The sequence below is a fragment of the Miniopterus natalensis genome, chromosome 6 (assembly GCF_054644295.1).
Source record: "Miniopterus natalensis isolate mMinNat1 chromosome 6, mMinNat1.hap1, whole genome shotgun sequence".
NCBI classification, from domain to species: Eukaryota; Metazoa; Chordata; class Mammalia; order Chiroptera; family Miniopteridae; genus Miniopterus; species Miniopterus natalensis.
Window position 1 is genome coordinate 47,594,697 of NC_142086.1, and position 27,789 is coordinate 47,622,485.

Below are 27,789 nucleotides of genomic sequence, written 5' to 3' on the forward strand. Positions count from 1 at the left end.
AAATGGATTAAATATCCCAATCAAAAGACACAGTGTAGCTGGATGGATAAAAAAACAAGACCCAAATACATGCTGTCTACCAGAGACCCACCTCAGAACAAAAGACTCACACAGCTTTGACAAAAAACCAACAATTTCTGGAGGACTTTAAAGGAGAGATTGACAGCAATACAGTCATAGCAGGGGACTTTAACACACCACTGACTTTACTGGATAGATCTTCCAGACAAAAATCAACAAGGAAACAGTGACTCTAAATGACACACTAGATCAGATGGATTTGACATTTACAGAACATTCCTCTCCAAAGCTGCAGAAAAGGCATTCTCCTCAAGCGCACATGGGACATTCTCAAAGACCACATGTTAGGACACAAAACAAGTCTCCACAAGTTCAAGTCTGAAATCATATCAAGCATCTTCTCGGACATCTACACCATGGAATACTATGCAGCTGCAAAAACAAAGGATCCTTTACCCTTTGAGATAGCATGGTGGGAGCTGGAAAGTATTATGCTAAGTGAAATAAGCCAGTCAGGGAAAGACAAGTGTCACATGATCTTACTCATATGTGGAATCTAATGAATAATATAAACCGATGAACAAAATAGATCCAGAGACAAAGAAGCATGGAATAGACTGAAGAATCTGAGAAGGCAGGAGTGAGTGGGGAGAGATTAACATAAGAATTTATATGCATATATGCAAACCCATGGACAAAGACAATAGTGGGGTGAAGGCCTGGTGGGAGGGGTACAAGGTAGAGGGGATCAATGGGGGGGAAAGGGGACATTTGCAATACTTTCAACAATAAAGATAAATTAAAAAAAAATTTAGAATGCACATGCCCAGCAATTCCCCTCTATGATTATTCACAGTCATGCAAAATAGAGAATGTACAAGGTTATTTGCTGTGGTATTGTTTGTAATAGTGAAAGGGGAGAACAACCTAAGGTCAACTTTTAAAATATATTATTTACATCTATACAATAGAACACTATGTAGATATGAAAGAATCTCCAATTCTGAAAATTCTTTTGCTACCTATGGCAAATATACATATGAATCATGACCATCTTTAGTCCCTGATGATATCACCATAAGAATGATCCCTTTAATGGGGCTTTTAATGGTAAAGAGAGTAGAAATGGACAGGTAGAAAGAATAAGTAATTTTTACAGTTTTATTTAATGAATATTAATTTCCTTGCAGAAAACACAGGATTTCTACCAATTAAAATAATAATAATATAAGAAGAAAGATGTATCTGTACACATATAACCTTGTTCAACAAAAATCTTCTCTTTGTAGATCCAAATTTACAAATAGGCCTAGACTGGCAGTACCTATTGTTCATTTATTATGGGTAGATTCCCCATTTTACAAACAAATTTCTTATATATGGGAAGAGGTTCAGGGTTTCCGAATGTCTTTGGTGTACATTTCCTGATACTGGAGGGGCAGAATTCCCCTGCTGTCCATCAAACGACATGCACTTGGCAGCCCTGTAGGGCATTGTGCAGCGGTACTCTTCTATTCCAAAATTAAGTACTTATAAAACAGAGTTAAATATATGTAAAGACAATGCATACAGGATAATCCCCCAGTAAACATATATGCCTGCCAATGTTATCAAACTATAATTTGCCTACTGCCCCTCAATTAAAACTTTCTAAGTCCTATCGCTTTACCCCCTCCTAGCCCAATTTCTCCCATCTGGAATCCTATGTAAGCTTCTATTCAAATACTGCCACTTCAAGGGCCAGGCAAAGTCCCATCTTGCCACTAAAGGACAGTCTTCCCTAACTATTCTACTCTACAGTAATCTAGGCTCCGACCCTTTTTTGCCTTTATTAAGCATTTGGCTTCAATCTTTTTGCTGCCTAACACTGTTAATTAGCTTTTCACAAGCTAATTAAAGTCAGATTTCTCTATTCTGTTTTCTCTATATTCCTCATGCATCTACATAGTAGATGCTTTATAGGTCCTAGTTTTGAAAAGTAACACCAAATATGACCCAACATGTACACTTAGTGTTCTTTACAGATTTTTCTAGAACTAATCTACATTCTCTGTATAAACATGGAGTTTCTGCTAGACCAAGAAAGTTTTGTTTTTGATCTCAGAACTCGTCAGCTGACTCTGTGTCCCAGCCACAGGACTGCAGTTGTTCATCCTGTGGGAACTCAACTTCTATGTCATAAACAAAATTTGGGTCATCCTTCTTCTTCTGATTTTTCTCAAAAAGTTCATCCATGATGCTCTTCCTTTTGGCAAGTTCCTTGTCATCTAGTTTGTTCAGGTCTTCCTCAGGATCAATGGTTGTTTCCCGTCGAATTTGTTCCATTGTTTCGGCCAAACTCTGGCCCCACAAGTAACCTCGTAAAAAACTGAATAATTTCTCTAGCTGTCTCAGGGACACTTGTTCCAGGTAACTCTTGTGTCGTGGATTATTCTTTAATTGTTCAGCAGCTCTATTGCAATCTAGGAGGGAAGAAACAAAACTATATACCACACAGAGCCTATACACCACAAACTACTGGTATATCACAAACTACTGACAGCATTATCTGCCATTATAGCCAAGTAGCTAAGTGGCTTTTGTGGAACAAATTATTCTGCAGAACTATTTTTTTATATTGAGCTTCGAGTGTGCTAGAGGAAGGAGGGATGCATTTTTTATTTTATTAACTTAAAATCACTTTGAGGAGATGTTAAACACTTTCAGCTGGAGAAAATGTCCGAGAAGCAGCAGTATTACACCTTTACATGTTAGTGCTGGTATTAGGAAAATATCAAGACTACAAAAAAAAACACATTTGGAGGGAAAGAAGGAAATTAACATTATTGAATAATGCTATTTCATTTAACCCACACAGCAATTCTGAAAGGGTGGAGATTATCAATTTCCTTTTACAGATTAGAACACTGAAGCTCACTGAGAGTTAAGTAATTTAGCCAGGGTCACACATCTACCCTGATAAGAGACATGATTTGAATCTAGGTCTGTTTAACTCTGAACACCCTTTCACACCATTACATAAGATTCAAATCGTTTTTATTAAGTGTTTTAGAGAATATTTAAGATAGCAGGCAAGACAAAACATGAGGTACCTGAAAACTTTGAAAAGTTTCGGACAGGCATGATGCGCTGGCGACTTTTCCCCTTCATTTCATTCTCATAGATTAAGATAATAGCTGGAGGCTGGAACCTAATTCCACATTTCTTGGCAGTGCACATCATTCTCACATACACTTCAGGGTAAATCAGAGGAAATCTGATGAAAATGTGTTAGTCACATAATGACTTCCTGCAAAAGGGGAAAAAAAATTTAAGTGCTAGATAAATCACACTCCTTCCTATCCCTCCTCCCCAGCAGATTTGGCTGTAGTCCAGACCTAGGTTAGTTTTAGAGATGAATGCTCAGCCTATCAATCTCAATATTTCAAGAGTTACCCTGAAAGTTTAGTTTGGCCCTGGGTTAGCTTTAGTCTTTTGGATCCCTGACCTATTAAGGGGTGTAGGCACGTTTACACATGAGCCTGGAAATGCATTCAGTTTGGAGCTCTTAATGCAGTGGGTTTTTTTTTTGTTTGTTTTAAATATGTCTTTATTGATTTCAGGGAGAAGAAGGAGAGAAATATCAATAATGAGAGTGTCATTGATCGGCTGCCTCCTGCAAGCCCCTGACTGGGGATCAAGCCTGTAACCCGGGCATGTGCCTGGAGTGGGAATCAAACTGTGATGCCTGGATCATAAGTTGACGCTCAACTGCTGAGCCATGCCAGCTTGGTTGTACTGTATTCTTAATCAAAGACTGTATATGAATCCATGAGTCAGCCCAAGAACTGACTTACAGGATCTTTTTTATTTACCAATTAAACAAGTATGTACAAGCACCCTCTATGTCAAGGTACTAAGAGTTTTTTAAACCTTAAACATTAGGTCTTGAGAGGTTCACCACACCAGATGTTTCCCTTGTATTTTCCCAATCATTTTACTCATCAAGTTTTTGTAGTTGCTTATTTAATCATTTATCTTCCTTTTCATTCTATATGCTCCATGAGGGCAGGGAACACATCCACTGATTATCATAATATCCTAGCACAATCCCTGTAGTAGGCATTCTGTATGTACATTTTTAATTCAGTGTATTAAAATATGACAGCCCCTGTACATCCTGTATGTTTTTACACCCTAAAAGCCTGATAAAAAAGACAGACCCTTGCCCTAGCTGGTGTGGCTCAGTGGACAGAGCATCAGCCCTTGCACCTATGGGTTTTGGGTTTGATTCCTGGTCAAGAGCACATACCTGGGTTGCAGGTTCCATCTCTGCCCGGGTCAGGGTGTGTTCGGGAGGCAGCCAATCGATGTGTCCCTCTCACATCGATGTTTCTTTCTCTGTCCCCCTCCCACTTTTTCTAAAAATCAATGGAAAAAATATCCTCAGGCGCGGATTAACCAAAAAAAAAAAAAAAAAAAAAGGGCACATCTAATTCTAATGCAGAATCAGCCTATACACATATAAGGCAATAAAGTTTACATGTCTTTTAGTTATACTTATTTGTCTCATTATATGATTTTTTTTTAGTTACAAGGAACACAACAGCTATTTTGTAGCTGTGTAACTTCCCTCCCCTGGCCCCAATGCAAAAGTACACTTAATTACAGGGATCGCTTTAGATGTGACTATATTATTCCCAGTAAAATTTGCAAATATCAAGGAACCTGGAAGTAAAGCAGCATGGAGTAAATGATATCTTTATAAACTCAGTTCTGTCAGCAAATCACTATAGAAACATAGTTATTTAATACATGTTCACTGTAGAAAACTGGAGGTAAAGGGACGGGGGAGGAGGAAACATATATAAAATAATCACCCTTGACTCCTTCCAGTTTTTTTTCTAGGCATAGTTTTACTTTTTAAAACTATAGTATGTTTTTTTATATTATACAATTTCCTGCCTTTTAAATTTAACAACCTATGTGATTTTTGTCATTAAATGTTCCGCTAAAATGCAAATTTTATGTGACTGCCAAATGTTTGTCCTAAGGATATACCAAAATCTCTATTATTCACCCATTATTGTTGGATGTAAAAAGCATTTTTACTTAGACAATTAATAATATATAAAGAACTGCTTCTTCAAATTTCTGTGCTCTTGCCCTTGATCTAATGCAATGATCCCTTCTTCCTCCTCCTCCAACAACAACAAACAACAACAGCAACTGCTAATCCTAGTTCACCTCACTAAAAATTTGGTGTATTAGTAAACTTTCTAGGAGATCCTACTAAGCACAATATAAATTCTACACACTTGAGCATATGGCTGTACTCATGAAGGATGTATGCAACTGATACTCGGTAATGTAGTTTTTTTACTACAGACTTTTATTTAAGTTTTATTTTTACTATAGTAATGTTTGCATTCTGTTTAAAATGTAAAATAATTCTACGAGGCTTATACTAGATAACTACTGTCCCTTTCCCTTCCCTTCTCCATAGGCAACCAGCTTCAATTCTTTCAAGCGTTTCTTCCAAATTTTATCTCCACAGTTCTTCACAGCGTGCGTATACTGCTATTTTCAGTTTTCGTATCTTCTGACCTCTTTCCTGAGACATCCGTCCTACAGACCTCTCTTCTGCTCCAATCTGCAATGGATACTCTCTCGGCCCACTGACGGATTCAACTCAATTCGCGAAGACAGATGGGAGAGCTCACGCAACTCTTCTTCCCGACAGCAATCCTTCCCCTCGGGGCTCAGTGGCTCCCACAACCGAGCTAAGCATCCCCACGGCGCCTGGGGGGTACGGATTTTGCCAACAGACGGAGACCATCCTTTTCCTACTCACGGCCCCACTAGTGAAAGGTTGACTTTTTCACCCTTAAAGAAGTACAGAAAGTGCATCTTCTCCTGCAGGCCATCATCGAAAACCTCCGTGAGGCGAGTGTTTCCACCCAACCGCAGCGCGCAGAGAAGCACCTGACTCGACTTTGAGGCCGGGCGGGGCCTGGTGGTGCAGGAAGAGGCGGCGGCCACAGTCCCGCAGCCGTGACTATGGGGTGAACTCTCCGCAAGGAGGCCCGAATCCGCAAGTACCTGGAGGTGAAGATGGAGGCTGGGCGAGCGGGCTCCGCAGCCAGCGTGAGGGGGTCAGGGTCGCGTAGGGGCGCACGAGGCCGTTCCCACAGAAACGGCGCAGGTGCACTCACGGCGCATGCGCCTCTCCTCGCCCCGCCCCCAACCAGGGCGGCGAAGGGCGGGGCAGCGAGGAAGCGATCCCAGGGCCCGGACGGCAGCCTCCAGAGACGCCGGAACTTTCGGGGGCAGGGCCTGCGGGGAGTTGGGGGAACCGCGGGACCGAAGGCGTGCGCTCACCCAGGCTTCCGTCCCACTGACCGGCTCGGTGGCAGTGCTCTCTAGGAGCGGCGCGAAGCGTATGCAGGCTCCTCCGTCCGCATTTCACCGGGCGCGCTCCTCGCCGGCGCACGTTCCCCGCCGTCCTGGCTGCCCCGGCCGCAGTCGCGGTGGTCCAGGCGGTGGCCTGGCTGCTGCTCTGGGAGGCGGCTGGGTTCACCAGCACGTCCGCCACCGCCCTCGCTGCCTCCCACGCCGACACCGGTAAAGGAGGGGCGTGGCTGCGGGGGTGAGGGCGGGATTTGAGGGCCGAGTGGGTGGGCGGCAGCTCGGAGTCCGTGATCTTCTCTGTACAGCTGCGGGGTGAGCTGGAGGAGATTGAAAACAAAGGGCACGTGCCTCCTCTTCTCTCCCTCTCCCCCCGCCCGCCCCTCCGCATAGTTCTTTGGACTCTAGAGAGTCGGGTTTTGTTATTTCGAGGGAGGACTGGCTACACTGTTACTAAAATATTGTTAAGGAAATGCAGCCGTGAAGCGTTTGGGGATGCGCGAAACTTCTTACCAACAAGAAGCCAGCAAAGCCCTTGTGAGGTGTGAGAATCCCAATCCAGAATATAGAGACTCTGGGGGCGTGGGAAGAGGACGGCTAGTTTTGTTTTACAAACGTTTTTGATAATAGACTGGATTGGGTTGTCTAGGCAAGCGAGTTGATTGATTTCTTTGGGCCCCAGTTCCGTGGGCTGGAGTGCTATGCTATGTGTTGTGGATTCAGCCCTGAGCCAAAACCACAGCCCCAACCCTCCTAGACCTTTCAGCGTGGTGGGGAAGACGGATTCCTGTAATGACAATTAGATGAAGCCAAAACGTTTGATAGGGAAAGGAAGGTCAGAACAAACCACGGGAGTTTCTCCCTTCTGGAAAATGATATACTAATATCTGTCAGTCAGTGCCGTTCTGTTTTTTGTGTGTTTACGTATTAGGTTTCTGAGTTTATATGCAGAAAAGATGATGAAGCCAAAAAGATATTTTAAACAACTGGATTTGGTGATTTCTAGACTCTTACCGCAATGGCATTTTATATTTAAATGGGTCAATTTCCAGAGCCAGTACAGACCACAATAACCAAATAAAGTGATACTTCAGAGAAAAAAAATTGAAGTTGAATTTAGATGCAACAAATTCGTTTTGAAAATGGTATTTTTCCTTTAAAAATCATAAACTGTCTAGTATTTGCAATACTGTGTGTAAATTAGCGTTTCTACTATCCCAAGATGAATGTGATTTACTACTCTAGTGTATATCCCAACATAATTTAAACCGTTAATCTGACCTTTTTCCCTAAATTAATATCATTCCCCACCCCACCCCAATTAAAATTAAACATGATGAAGAAACATCTGGATTTGTACAAGAGATAGCCAAAGTTATGTGTTTGGGAAAAGATTATATATGTTTTTACAAAACAAGGCTTTCTTTAAATAGCTAGGAGAGTGGCAATATCTGAGGCTTTAAAAGTCAGGCAAATCTTGCCCTGGTGCCCAGTTTGTTAGAGCATTGTCTGGATATGCCAAGGTTGTGGATTCAATCCCTGGCCAGGGCACATACAAGAATCAACCAATGAATGCATAAATAAGTGTAATAACAAATCGATGTTTCTCCCCACTCCTTCCTCTCTCTAAAAATAATAGAAAAAAAACAACCTGAGATTTTCTGCCTTGTTTTTAGTCATTCTGTTCTTTTTGGTGTCCTGGGATAACCTGAATAAAGTAATATTAATAACAAGCACTTATATACAGGGTGGGGCAAAAGTAGGTTTACAGCTGTTTGTATGGCAAATATACGATAATAAGTAATACAAGAATAAACTGGGTGGTTCGAGTACTTTTGAGTACTGTAAGCCCCACCCTCTATGGCACTATGTGGTAGGACCTGTTTTAAATACTTTTATGTATATTAAGTTCTCATGACAACTAGCAGAGCAATAAACTCTCTTGGGCAAAATCACACAGGTATTAAATGATAGACAGGATTTTGAAGATAGGCAGTCTAACTTCAAATTCAATGTTCTTAATTCCCATGGTATGCTAGAAGTGGATGTAGCTCAACTTGCTTAAGTTTTAAAAGGTTTTGTTTATTTTTAGGTTGGTTAGATTTTTCAAGCAAGTAAAGCCTATTAAAACAATTATTTTATAATTATTTAAGTATTCTTTCATGAGTGCTTGTTTTATTTTTAAAAAAAATCTTTTGCCTGGCCAGCACGGCTCAGTGGTTGAACATCGACCTATGATCCAGGAGATCGAGGTTCGATTCTGGTCAGTGTGAAGGCCTGGGTTGGGAGCTCAATCCCCAGCAGAGGGCGGGCAGGAGGCAGCCAGTCAATGACTCTCTCATCATTGATGTTTCTATTTCTCTCCCCCTTTCCCTTCCTCTCTCTGAAATCAATAAAGACATTTTTTTATAAATAAATAAATAATAAGTAAATAAATAAAATATTTTGGTTCTACAGGCATAAGGGCCACTTGTTCTGAAATTATTTTGAGGCAAGAAGTTTTGAAAGATGGTTTCCACAGGTAAGTTGCCTGTTGACTTCTACTTGCACCAAAGTACTGTTTCATGTAAGTTAGAGCAAAAAATCAATCGTTGAAAATGGATAAAATGGCCCAGCCGGGCATGGCTCAGCGGTTGAGCGTCGACCTGGGATCCAGGCGATCAGGGTTCGATTCCCGGTCAGGGCACATGCCTGGGTTGTGGGCTGCAGCCGATCAATGACTCTCTCATCATTGATGTTTCTATCTCTGTCTCTCCCTCTCTTTTCCTCTCCCTGAAGTCAATAAAGATATATTTAAAAAAAGAAAAAAAAAGAAAATGGATAAAATGGAAAAAAAATCAATTGCTTTCTTCCAGTCATAACTGATAGATTTATTATAATGTGGTTACAGTTTAAAATAATGATTAAAATAACTGGAGAAAACATGTTTATAATTTACCATATGTTTAGAAGTTATGTGTATATAATATCCCATTTAATCTTCACAGTGGTTGTGAGATAGATGATACCTTTCTTGTTTTTCAGATGAGTTAGGTTGAGCTCAGTGAATTTAAATAATTTGGTAGTGGGTAGGGTGGTAGAGCTCTGGCTCTAATTTAGGACTATCATACTCCAAAGCTATGTTCTCAAGTACTAAGATATTATACCACCCTAAATCACTATTTCTTGCTTTTTTCGTATTTGTTTTTTGTATTTGGTCCAAATAATCTTTTTTCTTGCCTTATTTTGGATAAAGTAAATATTTTTTAAGCATCTTGTTTTGTCTCTGTTTTTAGTTTATTAACTATACTCTTTTTTTTTTTTTTTTAATATATCTTTATTGATTTCAGAGAGAGGAAGGGAGAGGGAAAGAGAGAGAGAGAAACATCAATGATGAGAGTCATTGATCGGCTGCCTCCTGCATGTCCCCTACTGGGGAATGAGCCCGCAACCTGGGCATGTGCCCTGACCAGGAATCGAACCGCTGTCTCCTGGATCCTAGGTTGGTGCTCAACTGCTGAGCCACGCCCGGCTGGGCTATACTCTCTTTTTTTAATTGCTTCCTTTAGAGTTTACAGTGTGCAATTTTAACTTATCACAGTCTACCATCAAATAATATTATTTCACACCATGAATAATGTATAACCCTGTGTCAGAATAGTTCATTTCCTTCTCCTTTCCTTTATGCTCTTATTGCCATATATTTATTAACTTTACATTGTACTTATGTTGTAAACCCCACCATATATTGTTATTATTTTTATTTTAAAAAGTCATGTATTTTTTACATTATTTATTTTAATTGTGGTAAAATAACCGTAACATAAAATTTATCATCTAACCTTTTTAAATTGTACACTTTATTGGCATTAAGAACATTTACACTGCCGGGCCGGGCGTGGCTCAGCGGTTGAGCCTCTGCTAAGGATCCAGGAGATCATGGTTCGATTCCCTGTCAGGGCACATGCCAGGTTTCGGGCTTGATTCCCGGTTAGAGGCGCGCAGGGGGCAGCCAATCAGTGACTCTCTCATCATTGATGTTTCTATCTCTCTCCCTCCCTCTACCTTCCTCTCTCTGAAATCAATAAAGATACGTTAAAAAAAACCATTTATACTGTTATGTTACCATCACCACCATCGACCAAGTTTTGTTCATCTTGCAAAACTCTATACCTCTTAAACAATCACTTCCTATTCCCCCTTCTCCCAGCCTCTGGCAACCACCTTTCTACTCTCTATCTCTATGAATTTGACTATTCTAGGTACCTCATATAATTGGAATTATACAGTATCTGTGACTGGCTTATTTCACATAGTGTAATGTCCTCAAGTTTCATCCGTATTAATTTCTTACGGAATTGTCTGTCATACTGTTTTCAATAGCCCCTGCACAATTTTATACTCCCACCAACAGTGCACAAGGTTCCAGTTTCTCTATCAATGATATTTTTAAACAATTAAAAAATGAGAGAAAAAGGTTTTTATGTTCACCCATGTATTTACCATTTGCTCTTCTTTCTTTCTTATAGTTCCAAGTTTCCATCTGATACCATTTTTATTTCTGCCTGAAGAACTTCCTGTACCATTTATTGCAGTGATAAATTCTCTTAGTTTGTGTCTGTCTTAATCTTTATTATATATACTTCCTATACTTCCTGGATATATAATTCTAAATTGACAGCTTTTTTCTTTTAATGCTTTACATACATTGTTCCATTGTCTTCTGGTATATTCTTACCTTTGTTTCTATATAATGCTCCTTTTTCTCTGACTGCTTAAAAATTTTTTTTTTCAGTGACTGGATAATAATATGCCTTGCTGTGTTTTTGTGTGCATTGATCCTGCTTGGTATTTGTTGAGCTTCTTGGATTTACAAGTTTATAATTTTAATGAAAATCAGAAAAATTTCAGCCATTACATAATCTTAAAATTCAAATTTTCTTTCTGTTACATTTTCTCCTCTTTTTCCTGGGGTTCCCCCCCTCATTCTCTCTATCTTTCTTTCTCTTTCTCTCTCTTTTGATATTCTCTATTTGATATTGTTAAAAGATCTCTGAAACTTGTCTCCCCCCGTTCTTTTTCCCTCAGTGGGCTTCAGTTTGAATAGTTTCTATTGCTGTATCTCCAAGTGACTGATCTTTTCTTCTCCAATGTCTAATTGCTTTAGAGCATATCTGGATAGTTTTTATTCCAGAAATTGTGTTTTACATTTCTTGAAGTTGCATTCAGTTTTTTATATATATATACATATATATATTTATTCTCTTTCCCTCATAACATTCATTCATGTTTTCTTTAAATTCTTGAACATATTAGGTATATTTATAATGACTTAATGTCCTTTGCTAATTTTGTTCTGTCATTTCTATGATTGTTTCTATGAATGATTTTTTTCTTGGTTATTGGTCACCTTTCCTGCTTCTTTGCATGTTTGTAGCTTTTGATTGAATGCTGAATATTGTGAATGTTGTAGATGTGAACATTTTTGAGTGTGTGGATTTCACCTTTTATTTTTTTAAATTTTAATTTTCTTAATATATTTTATGGATTTCAGAGAGAGGAAGGGAGAGGGAGAGAGAGACAGAAACATCAGTGATGAGAGAGAGTCATTGATTGGCTGTCTCTTGCATGCCCCCTGCTGGGGATCTGGCTTGAACCCGGGCATGTGCCCTGACCTGGAATTGAACCTTGATCTCCTGGATCATAGGTCTATGCTCAATTGCTGAGCCATGCTGGCTGAGCTTCATCTCCTTTTAAAGGGTGTTGGGCTTATTTTTTCTGTTAGCAGTTTTAAGTTACTTATTTGTCAAATTGATCTTTTTAACCTTTTTTTGTATAGGTCTACAGTTAAAAGTGGCCATTACTGCAAGACTAATTTAGCTACTAAGGCTTTATCCTATTGGGATTTCAACTGAAAGCTCTGATTGGTATCCCCATTGGGATTTCTATGTTTTAGTTGGTTGGAATGCAAATGTCTCCCTACTTTGTGTGAAATTTTAGAATTTCTCATCTTTTCATTCCTTGGTCATTCTCTGCCCTTCTCGTGGAGTTACACCTTACTCATGCTTATCTTAGTATTCAATAAAAACTCAAGGGGACTCCCCGGTTCAGATTTCTAGAGCTCTTTCTACATCGTTTCCTCCTCTCTGGAACATAGTGCTATGACTTCTAGCCACGCCAGCTTTCCTTAACTTTTATCTCTATTTTCTCACCTAAGCAAAACTGTTGTGCTGTGCTTTGGATCTCATCCGCTGTACTTGGTCCAAAATGTACCTCCAGACAGAAAGCTGGGACAATTATACATTTAGGTTTATAGTCTTATTTCAAAATAATTTTTGTATATGATATGAGGTGGACGTCAAGGTTCATTTTTTTTCTAAATAGATATCTTGTTGTTTCAGTACCATTTTTTGAAAAGACTATCCTTTCCGCCATCAAATTATATAGGCATCTTAATTGAAAATATGTGAGTGTCTATTTTTTGACTCTATTCCTTTCCATTGATCTTTGTCTGTTTTCACACTAATACAGCTATTTTCAACCTTTTCCATCTCATGGCACACATAAACCAATTACTAAAATTCTGTGGCACACCAAAATATATATTTTTTGTTGATCTGACAAAAAAATATCGCTGTAATTTTGATTCATTCACACTGGATGTCTATTTTTGTGATGGCTGTTGTTATTTTTTTATTTGACAGTCTAAGGGAAAAGAGGTCAGTGCCCCTGACTAAGTAGTCAGGTATTGCATGTTTGTTTGTTTGTTTGTTTGTTTGTTTGTTTGAGCGAAAGCAAAAGTTTATTGAAGGAGAGACAAAAGCTCCTGCCACAGCGAGAGGGACCCCAAACAGGTAGCCCAGGCACTGTATGTTTTAAAAATTTTTACAGCACAGTGATATGCCTCTTGTGGCACACTGGTTGAAAATCATTGCGCTAATATAATACTATAGTTTGTGACATGAATTTATGAAAGATCTAATGGGTGGTTCTGACATGACATAAATATTTCACTTGACTTTAGTCTCTTTATAATCTTTTGCAATATAGTGTTTTTACTAATTTGAATGTAATGTTATCTCATTAACAACTGAATGAAGAGATTTACTTTAACTATAAAATTTGTCTTACAGAGACCTTTTAACAAAAGTGAAATTTGGAGAAAGCATTGAGGACTTACAGACCTGCCGACTCTTAATTAAACAGTACATCCCAACAGGACTTTTTGTGGATCCATATGAGCTGGCTTCATTAAGAGAGAGAAACATAACAGAGGTACAACTATTAGAAGATTTTTTTTTTTAGAGAAATATTTTTAGAGGTGTTATAATTTGGATTAAGGCAAAACAGTATGCAAGAAAACACTGTAGTATTTTTTATGTATTTTGTAAAAGTGTATAAAGTAACAATTTTTAGATAGTATTAGGAGTATTGCTGCGTTTTTTTGGTGTTTTTTTGTTGTTAATCCTCACTCAAGGATAGTTTTTCCATTGATTTTTAAAAATTAAAAAAATAAAATCCTTAGCTGAAGATATTTTTTCCATTGCTTTTCAGAGAGAGTGGAAGGGGGGGGGGGGAGAGAAACAACAATGTGAGAGAGAGATTGATTGGTTGCCTCCTGCACGCGCCCCAACTGGGGCTGAGGATGGAGCCTACAACCAATGCACATGCCCTTGGCTGGAACTGAACCTGGGACCCTTCGGTCCTTGGGCCGACACTCTAACCACTGAGCCAAACCTGCTAGGGCTCCATTGTTTTTTTTTAAAGAGAATGGGAGGGACAGAAGGAGGGACAGAGGGAGAGAAAGAGAAATATCCATGTGAGAGAGAGACATTGATAGGTTGCCTCCTCCTCGGGCTGACTGAGGATGAGGATTGAACCTGCAGCCCAGGTACATGCCCTTGCTTGGGAATTGAACCCGCAGGCCAGCGCCCTAACCACTGGGCAGCACCGGCCAGGGCAGTCTAGGAGTATTGTTTAATAAGTGAGTGATACTTGTCATACTTGTCAGTAGTAAGCCAACTAAACTGAGCTAATTAAATCCTTTTGGCAGGATGGTTCCTAGTTTAGTGACTAAGAAAATTATATATATGTTTAAGAAGATTAGTGATTAATAAATACTGCTTCAACAGCAGCTTTGTTAAATTAGAGAGACATACCCCAACATCTGTATAATTTGAGTATGGGAGGAAAGGAAATTAGTTTTTATTGGATCTTTATTCGTCAGAGGTGACCTCTGAAAATGGTTCACTATTCACTTGACCCAGAAAACCCCACAAAATCATGCAAATCACAAGGCTCAAATCTTTGCATTCACTTTAAGAACACTCGTGAAACTGTCTAGATCACCAAGGGTATGGGTATTTGAAAAGCCACCAGGTATCTCAGGGGTGTCACTTTATAGAAGCAATGTGTGCCATTCCAATGCTACAATGGTGGAGTTGATAGGTGTGCCCAGGCGAAACAGTTGGTCTGGATACGGAGTCCGTGGCTCAAAAACTGCTGAATTTCTGCTGCAAATGCTTAAAAATGCAGAGAGCAATGCTGAACTTAAGGGTTTAGATGTAGATTCTCTGGTCATTGAGCACGTCTAGGTGAACAAAGCTCCCAAAATGCGGTGTAGAACTTAACAGAGTTTAAGAATGGATTAACCCACACATGAGCTCTCCCTGCCACACTGAGATGATCGTTACTGAAAAAGCAGATTGTTCCTAAAGCAGAAGAGGAGGTTGTACAAAGAAAAAGATATCCCAGAAGAAACTGAAGAAACAAAACCTATGGCCCAGGCCTGGCTGGCGTGGTTCAGCGGATGAGCATCGACCTATGATCCAGGAGATTGAGGTTCAATTCCCAGTCTGGGCACATACCTGGGTTGTGGGCTCGATCCCTAGTATGGGGTGTGCAGGATGTAGCTGATCAATGACTCTCTCATCATTGATGTTTCTCTCTCTCTCCCTTTCCCTTCCTCTCTCTGAAATTAATAAAGACATATTAAAAAACACACAACCAAACCAAACAAAACAAAACAAAAAACTTACAGCCCAGGAGTAAATTCAACATTAAAATAAATACTAATAAAAGTAAAAGTAGAAAAAAAAAACAAGGTAAAATTAAGCATTAAAGAAAGATTATGTCCTACATCCTTTACATATGTGTGTGTGTGTGTGTGTGTGTGTGTGTGTGTGTGTATATATTTTAAAATATATCTTTATTGATTTCAGAGAGAGGAAGGGAGAGGGGGAGAGAGAGAGAGAGAAACACCAATGATGAGAGAGAGTCATTGGTCAGCTGCCTCCTGCATGCACCACACTGGGGATCAAGCCTGCAGCCCGGGCATGTGCCCTGACTGGGAATCAAACTGTGATCGCCTGAGTCCTAGGTTGATGGTCAACCTCTGAGCCATGCTGGCCAGGCCTTTACATATATTAATCTTTTTTTTTTTTTAAATATATCTTTATTGATTTCAGAGAGAGAAAAGGAGAGGGAGAGAGAGAGACAGAAACATCAATGATGAGAGAGTCATTGATCGAGCCCACAACCGGGGCATGTGCCCGGGAATCGAACCCCAATCGCCTGGATCCTAGGTCGATGCTCAACCGCTGAGCCACTCCCGGCCGGGCTACATATATTAATCTTTATAACAACCCTGGAAGAAGTATTTCCATTTTACAGATAAGGAAGCACAAAGAGGCCAACCTTATCTAGGATCACTTAGGTAACTGAAAGAAGAGCCAAGAAATGAATCTTACTCCTTAGTTAAGAGCTTCCCTAACTTTAATAAGAATCCCTGGGAGGCCCTGGCCAGTGTGACTAGTTGGTTGAGCATCTTCCCATGCACCAAAGGGTTTTGGGTTTGATTTCTGGTCAGGGTCACATACCCAGGTTGCAAGTTACCCTGGTCGGGGTGCATATGGGAGGCAACCAGTCGATGTTTCTCTCCCTTTCCCTTCCTCTCTCTAAAATCAATAATAAAAAAAGAATCACCTGGGGGTACTTCTTCTGCAGTTTATTGTCTTCCTGGGAAGTCTTAATTCAGAAGTTCTAGATTGGACCTCAAAATCTACTTTTAATGACTCTGGTGATTCTTATTAAGAAAATTGGGAACCACTGTCTTATGTCTTAGTTCATGAGATTATAATCTGTATATGAATTTTATTTTACTATTTTTTAATCCTCACCTGAGGATATGTTTTTATTGATTTTAGAGAGAGAGGAAGGGGAAGGTGAGAGAGAGAGAGAGGAGCATCGATATGGGAGAAACATTGATGGGTTGCCTCCCATATGGGACCTGACCAGGGACGAACCCTCAACCTAGGTATGTGCCCTGACTGGGAATTGACTACAGAAGAGATACACAACTTTAACATAGACAGTGAAGACATTGAAATTGTTAAGCTTTTGCTTACCTTGGTTCAGTCATTAATTCAAATGGAAACTGCAGTCAAGAAATCAAGAGGAGCCCGGCTGGGCGTGGCTCAGCGGTTGAGGGTCGACCTAGGATCCAGGTGATCAGGGTTCGATTCCCGGTCAGGGCACATGCCTGGGTTGTGGGCTCGATCAATGACTTTCTCACCATTGATGTTTCTATCTCTCTCTCTCCCTCTCCTTTCCTCTCTCTGAAATCAATAAAGATATATTTAAAAAAAAAAAAAAAAGAAAAATCAAGAGGAGCCCAGCCGAGCATCTCAGTGGTTGAGCGTTGACCTGGGATCCAGGAAATCAAGCTTCAATTCCCAGTCAGGGCACATGCCCGGGTTGTGGGCTCGATCCCCAGTCGGGACGTGCATGAGGCAGCCGATCAATGACTCTCTCATCATTGATGTTTCTCTCTCTCGCCCTCTCCTTTCCTCTCTCTGAAATCAATAAAGATATATTAAAAAAAAAAAAAAATCACGAGGCTGAGGCTTGGCAGCAATGGAAGAATTAGGAAGGATCACCAAGAGCAAAGATGTTATCATTAGAGGCCAAGACTAAGATCATCCACACCCTCATACTCCCAGTACTATGTATGGATGCAAAAGTTGGACGACGAAGGCTGATGGGGAGAAAATTGATTCATTTGAAATACGTTGCTGGAGGAGAGCTCTACAGATACCCTGGACTTCCTAAAAGGTAAACAAGTGGGTCCTAGAGCAAATTAAGCCTGAAACATCGCTGGAGGCATAAATGACAACACTCAAGCTGCCCTACTTTGGGCCCATACTGAGAACTCAGGGTTCTTTGGAAAAGACAACAATGCTGGGGAAAGTATTAAGGCAGCAGGAAAAGAGAAAGGGCAAATATGAGATGGATTTACTCCATAAAAGAAGCCCTAGGCATGACTCTACAGGAGTTGAGCAGGGCTGTTAAGGATAGGACATTGTGGACATCATTCACTCAGAGGGTCACTAGGAGTTGGAGCCAGTTCAATGGAATGTAACACACAAAGCAGAGCTAACAGTTCATACCTGATAAGATTCTTGTGAAAGTTAGAGATAATGTATATAAGCTATTTTGTGAAATACTTGGCAATAGTAAATACTCAAAGAAAGATACCTTTATTAATATCAGGTCATATATACATCCTTGTTGACAAGATAGAAAAAGTTGGGCTGTGTTATTTTGATTTGTATCTAGTTGTACACAAAAAGAGTTCATTAAAAAATTTCTAGGCCCTGGTTGGGTAGTTCAATTGATTAAAGTGTTGTCCTGATACTCCAAGGTTGCAGGTTCTATCTTCAGTCAGGGCACATACAGGAATCAACCAAGAAATGAATAAATAAGTGGAATGACAAATTAGTGTTTCTCTCCCCTCCTTCCGCTCTCTCCCTCCTCCCCCTCTCTCTTCTTCTTCCTGTCTCTCTAAAATCGATTACAGAGGGACTGGGGAGGGGGAAGGAATGGGGTGGAATGGGTCATTGGGGAGAAAAAGGGACATCTGTAATATTTTAAACAATAATAACATTTAAAAAAAAAATCAATTACAAAAAATTTCTAGCTCTGGCCGGTGTGGCTCAGCAGTTGAGCATTGACCTGTGATGCAGAAAATCGTGGTTTGATTCCCAGTCAGGACACATACCCAGGTTTCGGGTTCCATCTCCAGTTGGGGCATGTATGGGAGTTAGCCGATTGATGTATCTCTCTCACATTGATGTTTCTATTTTTCTCTCTCCCTTCCCCCCTCTCTAAAACCAATAATAATAAAAAATAGCCCAGCTGGCATGGCTCAGCGGCTGAGCATCGACCTGTGTGATCAGGTCACATGCCCAGGTTTGGACTCGATCCGTGTGTGGGGCATGCAGGAGACAGCTGATCAATGACTCTCTTGTCATTGATGTTTCTGTCTGTCTCTCTCTCCCTCTCCCTTCCTCTCCCTGAAATCAGTAAAAACATATTAAAAACAAAACAAAAGCTTAAAAAATAGTAGTAAAAAATAAAATTTCTAGCAGAAGGTCTTGTAATATTCTGTAGGACTTTGCTCTTTACCTTCCTGGCTAACATTTTTATCCTTATATAAAAATACAGAAGACATAGTTAAATTCATAAATGTTACATAACTACTGGTTGACAGAATGGGATTTCAATTAAGTATCAACAGTCTAGGAAAAAATGGACTTTAGCCAGAAAGATAAAATTTAACAGACATAAATCTAAAGCCCAACATTTAATTGATTAAAAGTTAATTACTTGAAAAAATAGGATGGGACTTAAAGTTTTCTGCAAAAAGTTTAAATGAAAAATATTCTGTATGATACTTTAATGGTGGACACATGTCATTTTATATTTGTCAAAATCCATAGAATGTACAAAATAAAGAATGAACCCTAACTTTAAAACTACAGACTCTAGTTAATAATAATGTATCACTATTGGTTTATCAGATGTAACAAATGTACTACACCAGCAATGATTTTCAACCATTTTTATCTCATGGCACACATAAATTAATTACTAAAATTTCTACAAAAAAACAGGTATAATTTCGATTCATTCATACCAGATGGCTATTGTTGTGTTGTCGTCATTTTTTTATTTGACTATCTAGGTGAAAAGAGGTTAATGGTCCTGACTAAATAATCAGGTATTGCATGTTTTAAAAATTCTTGTTCACCATTTGAAAATCGCTGTACTACACTTATGTTAATAATAGGAAAATTGTGTGAGGGTGTGTGGAGGGTGAGGAAGGTATATGGAGGGCCTGTATTTTCTGCTTGTTTTTTTCTGTAAGCCTAAAACTGCTCCAAAAAATAAAGTCTATTAATTTTTTTAAAAGAATGTATTTATAGCTATATCACACTGAAGTAAGGCTGCTAAAAAGCTAATGCAGTTTTTGGCTAAAGAAGGGCATATTGCTACTGTAGTCCCTCAGTACTTCCAAAGGTAACTAATATGATGAATTATTTGGAAATCATGTCACGAGGAATGGAGAGAACTGTGAATATTTCTTTGGGGAGGAGAAAATGTAGTGGAGGCAGTGTGATTGAGGACCTCTGATGTTTGATGACCCTTATGAAATAAGGAACAGATGTATTGCAGATATTGTAAACAAGGATAATTGGTGAGTGTTACAGGCCAGAGCATCAATTTTCTACTCAGAAAAGAGATAACCTTTTAATAGTAGATAACATGAAATAACTCAGTCGTTGAAAGTAATCAAACAGTGGCTGGATACCTGAAAAATATCCTCATTGGGACAGTGGTTTAATTTGATCACCTCTTGAGTTTCTTTATGATTCATAAAGTTATATAATTCCTTGACCTTTGCCAATGAGTTAATCAACATGTATATGTGTGTGTGTGTGTTTTATATACCAATATGTATATGTATATGGATACATAATGCATATACATGTGCATATTGTAACTTAGCACTAAGTTCTGCCACGTGCATTTTTACTTCTGGTGTAGAATACTTAGTTTAAAATGGTTTTTACCATATTACTTTTTTTAAGAAATCATTTGCCAGTTTTCACATTACCTTTTTATACCCAGTATAGAAAGAGTGCTGACCTTTGCTTTGACTTCCTGATCACAGTGATCTATCTCACTACCATCTTGCTTCTCTGAAGAACAGGAAATTACCAGAATGATACCAATCGTTTTTACCCAATACTGGGTTAACTGTTTTTGTCATAGTTTTCATACTTACTGAACAGTGCTACATTTATTCACAAAATTTCTCTTTCCTTGTTACCTGTTTTATCACCTAAAGAAAGGTTGATAGGGAGATTACATAGAAATAATTTTTATGGGAAAATTTTGCATCTCAGTATAATTTCCTCAGTTTACTTTTAGTAAACAAACTTTTATTAAACACAGATCACATCTGTGTTTTCTTAACTTGAGGATGGATGGAGAATGGAAATTGTTTATAAGGGAGATGAATTTGAAATTTCTTTTCACCTGTATAGCAGTCTTCTGGTTTTATTTTTGTTTTTTAAATCTTCCTTATTCATTTTTTCTCTTGGATTAATATTTGTTTTCTTTTTTATAGGCAGTGATGGTTTCAGAAAATTTTAATATAGAAGCTCCCAACTATTTGTCCAAGGAATCTGAAGTTCTCATTTATGCCAGACAAGATTCACAGTGCATTGATTGTTTCCAAGCTTTTTTGCCTGTGCACTACCGCTATCATCGGCCACATAGTAAAGATGGAGAAACCTTTATTGTGGTCAATAACCCTGATTTACTGATGTATTGTGACCAAGGTGAGGGTTGCACAACTTTTCTGAGGGTTGAAAAAAAAATAAGGGTATGGTGGCAGGTCTGAAGTCAAGGGATAATAACAAGCATATTTCTTTTTTCTTTTCTTTTTAACTTTTTTATTGTAAAATAAAGCATAGATACAGAAAAACTTCACAAACATAGTTTAGTGAATTATAAGGCAAATGCCCTTATAACTACCACCCAGGTCAAGAAATAGTGCTTTGCCAGCCACCCTAGCAGCAGCTCCGAGTATCGTGTCTCAAGCATAGCCTCTGCCTTTCTCCTAAGACTAAACCCACTATCCTGACATTTAATCACTTCCTTATATTCCTTTATACTTTTGTCACCCAAGTGGGCGTTCTTAGTTACTATAGCTTAGTCTCGCCCATTTACAATTTTTCTCAGAGTTGGGGTTTTGGCGATAGTGCTCATGCAGTTTATCTGACCTTTTTATTTCCTGGAAATTGGCAGCTGGCTCCAGGGGTGTGATCAGATTCAGGTTTGCTTCCTATAGGTAGTGCTGTGTTTTTTTATGAGTAGATGTATAGTGTCTGGTGCGTTTCTTTTTTCAGCCATTGGGCCTCACTGCCCCTTTGCTGTTTTCTGTTGATTCATGCTGATATTACAGTACTTACAGGTGTTGGTGTTTTGTTTTCACTTTCATGTATTTGGTGTTTAAGGGGTGCTTTGTCACCTAGTTTTGCTATAAATGTAGTCCGTGAGTTTTTGGTGGTGTGTGTAGTGTTCTGTTTTTATGTGTGGATTTGAGTAAATTTAAAAAACTATGCTTTCACCATTTTCAGTTTTCCTAGAATCAAGACTTTAATTTAAGAAACCCCTTTCAGATTTTGGTTCTTTGTGTCTCCAACTTTGGGCTGTTTAGAATGTTGGCAAAAGTTAGTAGCACTGTTACTAAAGATTGGTAGATAGAAGTTTTTAATCCATACATTTGCTGCCATCATATATATCATGGTGAAAAAAATAAAGAAGCGTTCAACTTTGTTAGCTTTGTTCATCCAACCTAGTTTTCTGTTTCTGTTAATGGTATTGACTTATCCTAAATAAAGTTTGAAAATGTGTCCCCTCCTCAGAGAGCATCTGGGGTTCTGGTATTGTTTGGTTTTTGGTCCGAGTGTTCTTCATATGGGTTTGTTTACACTTGAAAATTTATTGAGTTGTATGCTTAGGACCTGTTCACTGTTCTAAATATATGTTATTCTTCAAGAAAAAAATTAAAATATTCAAAAAGTGGCCCCTAGTATAATGGGATTTATTAAGTCAAGCACAGTTTTTATAATTTCATAAAATTATAAAATTTCATAAAATTTCAGACTGTTAAAATAAAACATGCGATAGATGAATCTAAATCATGTACATTGTGTAATAAAATGTTTGAATATTCATATCCCAACATGACAGATTGGCCTAACCTCTAGTCCAGAGTCCAGATACAGGTTTTGTGATATGATCTTCTACCACTTTTTCTCAGAGTTTCCAATTTTGAAATGCTGGGCTCAGTCAAAAGTGGCAGCTCCTTGTACTTTGAAGAATAAGGATATTTGCCAATGGAACAATATGAAATATAAATCAGTAAGTTAATATTTTATGTTTTTAGATCTTGCTGCCTCATTTAAAATTCTATAATGTTTCTGCCACATTTAAGGGATTAGAATTTTATATTTTACCATAGAAAGCTGTGTTTTTGTTTGTCTTTAGTGTTATTTCTTTGCTGCAGATGGCAACAGTGGTTCCTCCTTTATATATAGTCATAGAATCACTTAATTTAGGGGCTGGAGATTTAGTGTTAGTCCCATGCCTCATTGGTCCAGAGCTTAAGTATAGCTGATAGGCTAAAGGTGTGAAATGGCTAAGAAAAACAGTGGTATGTCCATCTGGTTAAAACTTTATTTTATTTAGAATTTTTTAAAAAACATGTTTTTATTGATTTCAGAGAGAGGAAGGGAGAAGGAGAGAGAGAAACATCAGTGATGAGAGAGTCATTGATCCGTTGCCTCCTGCACTCCCCCTACTGGGGACCTAGCCTGAAACTGCAACCGGGACATGTGCCCTAACTGGAACTAAACCTTGATCCTCTGGATCATGGTCAATGTTCAACCACTGAGCCATGCCAGCCAGACTATTTAAAACTTCTTACTAATTTTTGAACAAAATAGATTAGTTAACTTCATTATAATATACAGAATAAATAAAAAAAAAGGAAAATAAAACTCAAAAGTAGTATGATTTCAACTGTGATAGTTTTTGGATAGTTGTATTGCTATTATATATCTAAATCTAGACTGTTTCAGGCCATTTTTATAGTTTTGACCTCCCAACTTGTTTTTAGTTATTAAATTAGGTAAGTATTAATACTTCATTAACACTAGTTTTGTCTAAGAAGTCTACAGTTTTCTTCTTACCTTCTTTAGTTAACATAGTCTACTTCTTTCCTCTCTTCAGAGTGGTTAAGTCTTTTTACAACACCTCCGTCCCTCTCCCCTTCTTGGAGGTTTGGGGGCGGGACTGAAAGTTCCAATCCTCTCATCACATGGTTAGTTCCATTGGTAAGCAGCTCTCATCCTTAGGTGCTTTTCAAAAGTTACTTCACCAACATAAAAGACACCATGCTCACTTTCAACATTTAGGAAATTCCAATAGTTTGGGGAGCTTTGAGCCGGAAAGGGGAATGAAAACCAAATATGTATGTCTTATTATTATAAATCACAATATCACACATGTTACCTTAATTTTTTTCAAACTCTAAAATACTGTACATTTGGAGAATTGCATTTGATTTTCTTATGTGAATGAAGAGTATGATTAGTGTTTGTTTATGATTTATTGATTTAAAAAATTGGTAGTGTGCATGGCTATAAAATAAGTAATTACCTCATTAAAAATATTTTGAATTCAATTCTCTTTAAGATCATGTAACTTGAAATAAGAGATCATGCTTAAGCAGTTTGATTTTTTTTCCCTTTACTTTGTGTTCTAGGTGACCATTACTAAGGTGGTGATTCATACCAAGGCTTCTTTGTTTAAGATGCCGTATTTTGAAAGATAATTTTCAGATAGCACTTTGTTACAGATTGTATTGGTAACATAATCTTTTTTGGATGTGAAATTATAATCCAGTTATTCATAAAAAGAAGCCAAAAATAAAAATATCCCCAAATTATCAAATTTTAATGTTTTTAAAAACTTATTTTTAAACCATAAAATTTCCCAAAGTTTCTAATTGAACCCTTTAGCTTCAAAACCAAATAGAAAATAGAAACCAGGTTGAACATAGGAGTACTTTTGCATTTAGTCATTATCACAATTAATTTGATGTTGTGTTAACAGTAAAGGACACATTCAATTGTGTAATTTGTGAAAAACAAACTTTTAAAAACTGTTTAGGGAGAGAAAGAGCAAACAGGAATGAATGGCCTGGCAGGTTTGGCCTATGGACTGAAGGGACGGTCAAGGGCACATACCTAGGTTGCAGGCTGGATCCCCGGCCTCAGTCAGGGCTCATGTGAGAGGCAACCAGTTGATCTGTCTCTCTCATATTGATGTTTCTCTCTCTCTGTCTTTCCCCCTCCCTTCCACTCTCTCTAAAAATTAATGCAAAAAAATATCCTCAGGTGACTATTAACAAAACAAACAAAAAATAGGAATGAATGGATACTTTAGTTTTATTTTTGTTTTAATATTTTTCCTTCAGGGCTTCAACTTAGAATTCTGTATTCTAATATGAAACATAGTAAGAGGGTGTAAATGTTAAATTGATCACAGAAGTGACATTGGGATATAGCTGGTGTGTTGTTGTTTTTTTGTAAAACCAATTGACTTAAAAAAAGTTTCAATTGATTTTTTTAGAGAGAGAGGAAGGGAGATGGGGAAAGAGATAGAAACATCGATTGGCTGCCTCCTGCACGCCCCCTACTGGGGATGGAGCCCATAACCTGGGCATGTGCACTGACCCAGAATCAAACTGGCAACCTTTTGGAACATGGGATGGCGCTCAACCAACTGAGGCACACTGACTGGGCTAGCCTGCATTTTTAAAAAAGAATATACTCAATTCTATGTAAAAGGTAGAAAAAGTCAAAACTAATGAGAATTTAAGAATTATTGTGGGAATTGAGTCTGATTTTATTACATTAAATGAAATGTTCAATCCAAAAGAATCATTCAAACAATAATGATACAGGTAGTGTAGAATTGGCTAAAAGATATTTAAAGAAAAAATTAAAAATAAAGAAATGACTTAGAACATGCATTTTAAATGTCTCTAACTTCTCTCTCCATCTCTCTCCGTAGGTATATAAGAATGTGACTCTGCAGGTTCCAGTGGGACTGACTATACATACTTCTTTAGTATGTTCTGTGACTCTGCTTATTACCATCCTGTGTTCTACTTTGATCCTTGTGGCTGTTTTCAAATATGGCCATTTTCCCCTATAAGTTTTATGCAATTAAATGCTTTCCATAAACCTAAATAAGACCTAATCATTTGTGACTAGAAGTATTCTTCTAGAATTGTCATTACTTTTGTCTTGTCTTCATTTTGTTTACTGGCTCAATTATGTTTACTGGAGGAAATTTTGGATCATTCTCAACTAATTCCAAAATTTAGTGTTCTGTTATGTAGACCTTTGATAATCTTCAAGCATCTAGTGCCAGTAGAGGAAACTTAATTCTGTTAAATTATTATTTTGTGGGAAGTCACTTTATCTTCATTTGGGTTACAAAAATAAGTACTTTATGTATTAGAGACAAATTATTGTCAGTTTGTAAATAGAAACATTTCAATTTAAGCTAAAAATTGAGAGAATCATTATAAATAAGAATAAAATAATTTGGATGAATGAGTTTATTTAAATCTTATTTTTATGAGAATAGTGAAGTCATTTAGAGTTTCAAAGAAAATCATTAAGAACAGCTAAGAAAATATTAAAATCAAAGTTGATTATTCTTTAAAACATTTCCATTCTCCCTTTATAATTTATATTGCTTTTGAACATATGCATTGTCAAAGGGCTTGATGAAACTAAGCACTAAGATTTAATTCTGATTTAGTACTGAATTTGTCAGGAAGACAGTTCGGAACGAGTATATTTTATTAAGTTGTACATTTACAAAAAATGTGTTTTGTATCTTCAGGTGATTTTTAAAAAATAAAAGATCTTGATTTAGAACCAAAAGGCTGTATTAATAAACACAACTATGTGAAAAAGTTTAAAGTCATACAGTATATTGTTACGTACATAAAGTTTTTTAAGACAGTCTCAGCATTCTGTACATACATGTGTTACATTTCTACATTTTACTCCTCACATCAGCTTCTGCATTAAGTTTAATTATGACTAATTTGTGCTATTCTTAGTGCATACAAGACACTTGACATTAGTGTTTTATTCTTGTATATAAAAAGTACAATATGGAGATGTATACAGTCTTTGCTATGTTAGGTTTATAAACTGTTTTAAAAAGTTCATCCTTTTGCCAAAGTGATGGAGAATATAATTGGTAAATCTTAAGTCCTGTGGTGAATAATGGTGTGATTTAAAGCTTTTACTATGTTATGTTTTCTTTTGAGACATTAATTTAGTAATTTTATTTTGGGGAAAATAAGAGCTTTAAATTTTATTTAACTAGAACCTCTCCCCTTCTTTAATGAAACATTCTGTACCATGTCTGTATTAAAAATAACATTGCTGATTTTGTTTTTGGAAAAGGTCTTGATTTATTTTTCTTTGGGAAAAAAATAGAAAATAAAGTAAGTGCCATAAGCTAATTAAAAAATAAAAGGGCAAACATGCCCTTATATTTATTTAGGGCAATTTATTTAGGACACACATGTTCCAAAATAGAAGCCAATAAACTGGGGTATGTTGGCATTGTTTGTTTTAAATAGAGTAATGGGATGTGATATACATTTTTATATGCTATATCTGCTTAATTTCATAAAACATTCTGGTGTTTTTATGGGAATAAATCTTTTATAATTTGACATATATGGCTTGACTAGTCATAACATTACTTTTTGAAGATGTGTTTGAGAATTTAAGTATTGAAAAAGGCAACCCAGTGCCATAAAGCAGAAATGTTAGAAATCTTTAAATGACTAAAATTTCAACCCAGTCTAGTTTTATATTTGTTTAGTGTTTTCTTGTGAGAAAGAAATCCATGTTTTACAAGCATTTCTTTTGCAGTGGAATTAATATAATGGCATTGAAATGAATTTTGTGTCAGTTAAAATTCAGTAACATCAACAGACAACATTTTTTAATATGGTTTGACAGATAGGGTTAACGTGGTACTGTTTAACTTTTGAAGAGTTTGTGTGTGCACGTGTGTGTGCCTTTTTCTTTTGCACATCAGAACCAAATTTCATTAGTATTTAAACAAGTTTTCAGGGTAATATTTGAGATTGTGGCTTGGGACATGTTTTAGCCATTTACTTCTTTATACAGCTAATGTGAGTGAATATGAGTGAAGAATACTTCGATATGACCATTCTTGCCTAATAAGTGGTTGCAGATGATATTTTGATAGAAAATTTTTGGTTTTGAGCTCTGTATATTCTTTGGATATTTTAAAAATGAATAAGCACTTTATTTTTTAAAACCAGTTTTGTAAATCTATTTATGGTCTTTTTTTTTTTTTTTTTAAAGCCAAGAAAATGGGTACTGTTCTTTTGGTTATTATGATTCAGTATTTGTTTCA

At 37.5% G+C, this 27,789-nt stretch overlaps 2 protein-coding genes across 10 annotated transcripts; one reads left to right on the forward strand and one right to left on the reverse strand.

Annotated features, from left to right (window-relative positions):
* Positions 1-1,168: 1,168 nt before the first annotated feature.
* Positions 1,169-6,514, reverse strand: CEP19 (centrosomal protein 19). Of its 7 annotated transcripts, none has more exons than XM_087818217.1 (4): positions 6,382-6,514; positions 4,313-4,421; positions 3,114-3,310; positions 1,169-2,483 (listed from the first exon to the last, which is right to left on the reverse strand). In XM_087818217.1, the coding sequence occupies exons 3-4, from the start codon at positions 3,241-3,243 to the stop codon at positions 2,122-2,124; spliced, it is 492 nt and encodes a 163-aa protein (XP_087674343.1). In that variant the 5' UTR covers positions 3,244-3,310; positions 4,313-4,421; positions 6,382-6,514; the 3' UTR covers positions 1,169-2,121. The 7 variants fall into 7 exon arrangements, with proteins under 7 accessions (XP_087674343.1, XP_087674344.1, XP_016055493.1 ...); XM_087818218.1 differs by lacking the exon at positions 6,382-6,514 and adding an exon at positions 6,103-6,193; XM_016200007.2 differs by lacking the exon at positions 4,313-4,421.
* PIGX (phosphatidylinositol glycan anchor biosynthesis class X) lies at positions 6,389-26,797 on the forward strand. Of its 3 annotated transcripts, XM_016200125.2 has the most exons (6): positions 6,472-6,624; positions 8,866-8,929; positions 13,521-13,662; positions 20,861-21,074; positions 22,562-22,662; positions 25,381-26,797. In XM_016200125.2, the coding sequence occupies exons 4-6, from the start codon at positions 20,867-20,869 to the stop codon at positions 25,522-25,524; spliced, it is 453 nt and encodes a 150-aa protein (XP_016055611.2). In that variant the 5' UTR covers positions 6,472-6,624; positions 8,866-8,929; positions 13,521-13,662; positions 20,861-20,866; the 3' UTR covers positions 25,525-26,797. The 3 variants fall into 3 exon arrangements, with proteins under 3 accessions (XP_087674340.1, XP_016055611.2, XP_087674341.1); XM_087818214.1 differs by lacking the exon at positions 8,866-8,929 and having other exon boundaries at positions 6,389-6,624; XM_087818215.1 differs by lacking the exons at positions 6,472-6,624; positions 8,866-8,929; positions 13,521-13,662 and adding an exon at positions 17,256-17,499.
* The last annotated feature ends 992 nt before the right edge of the window (positions 26,798-27,789 follow it).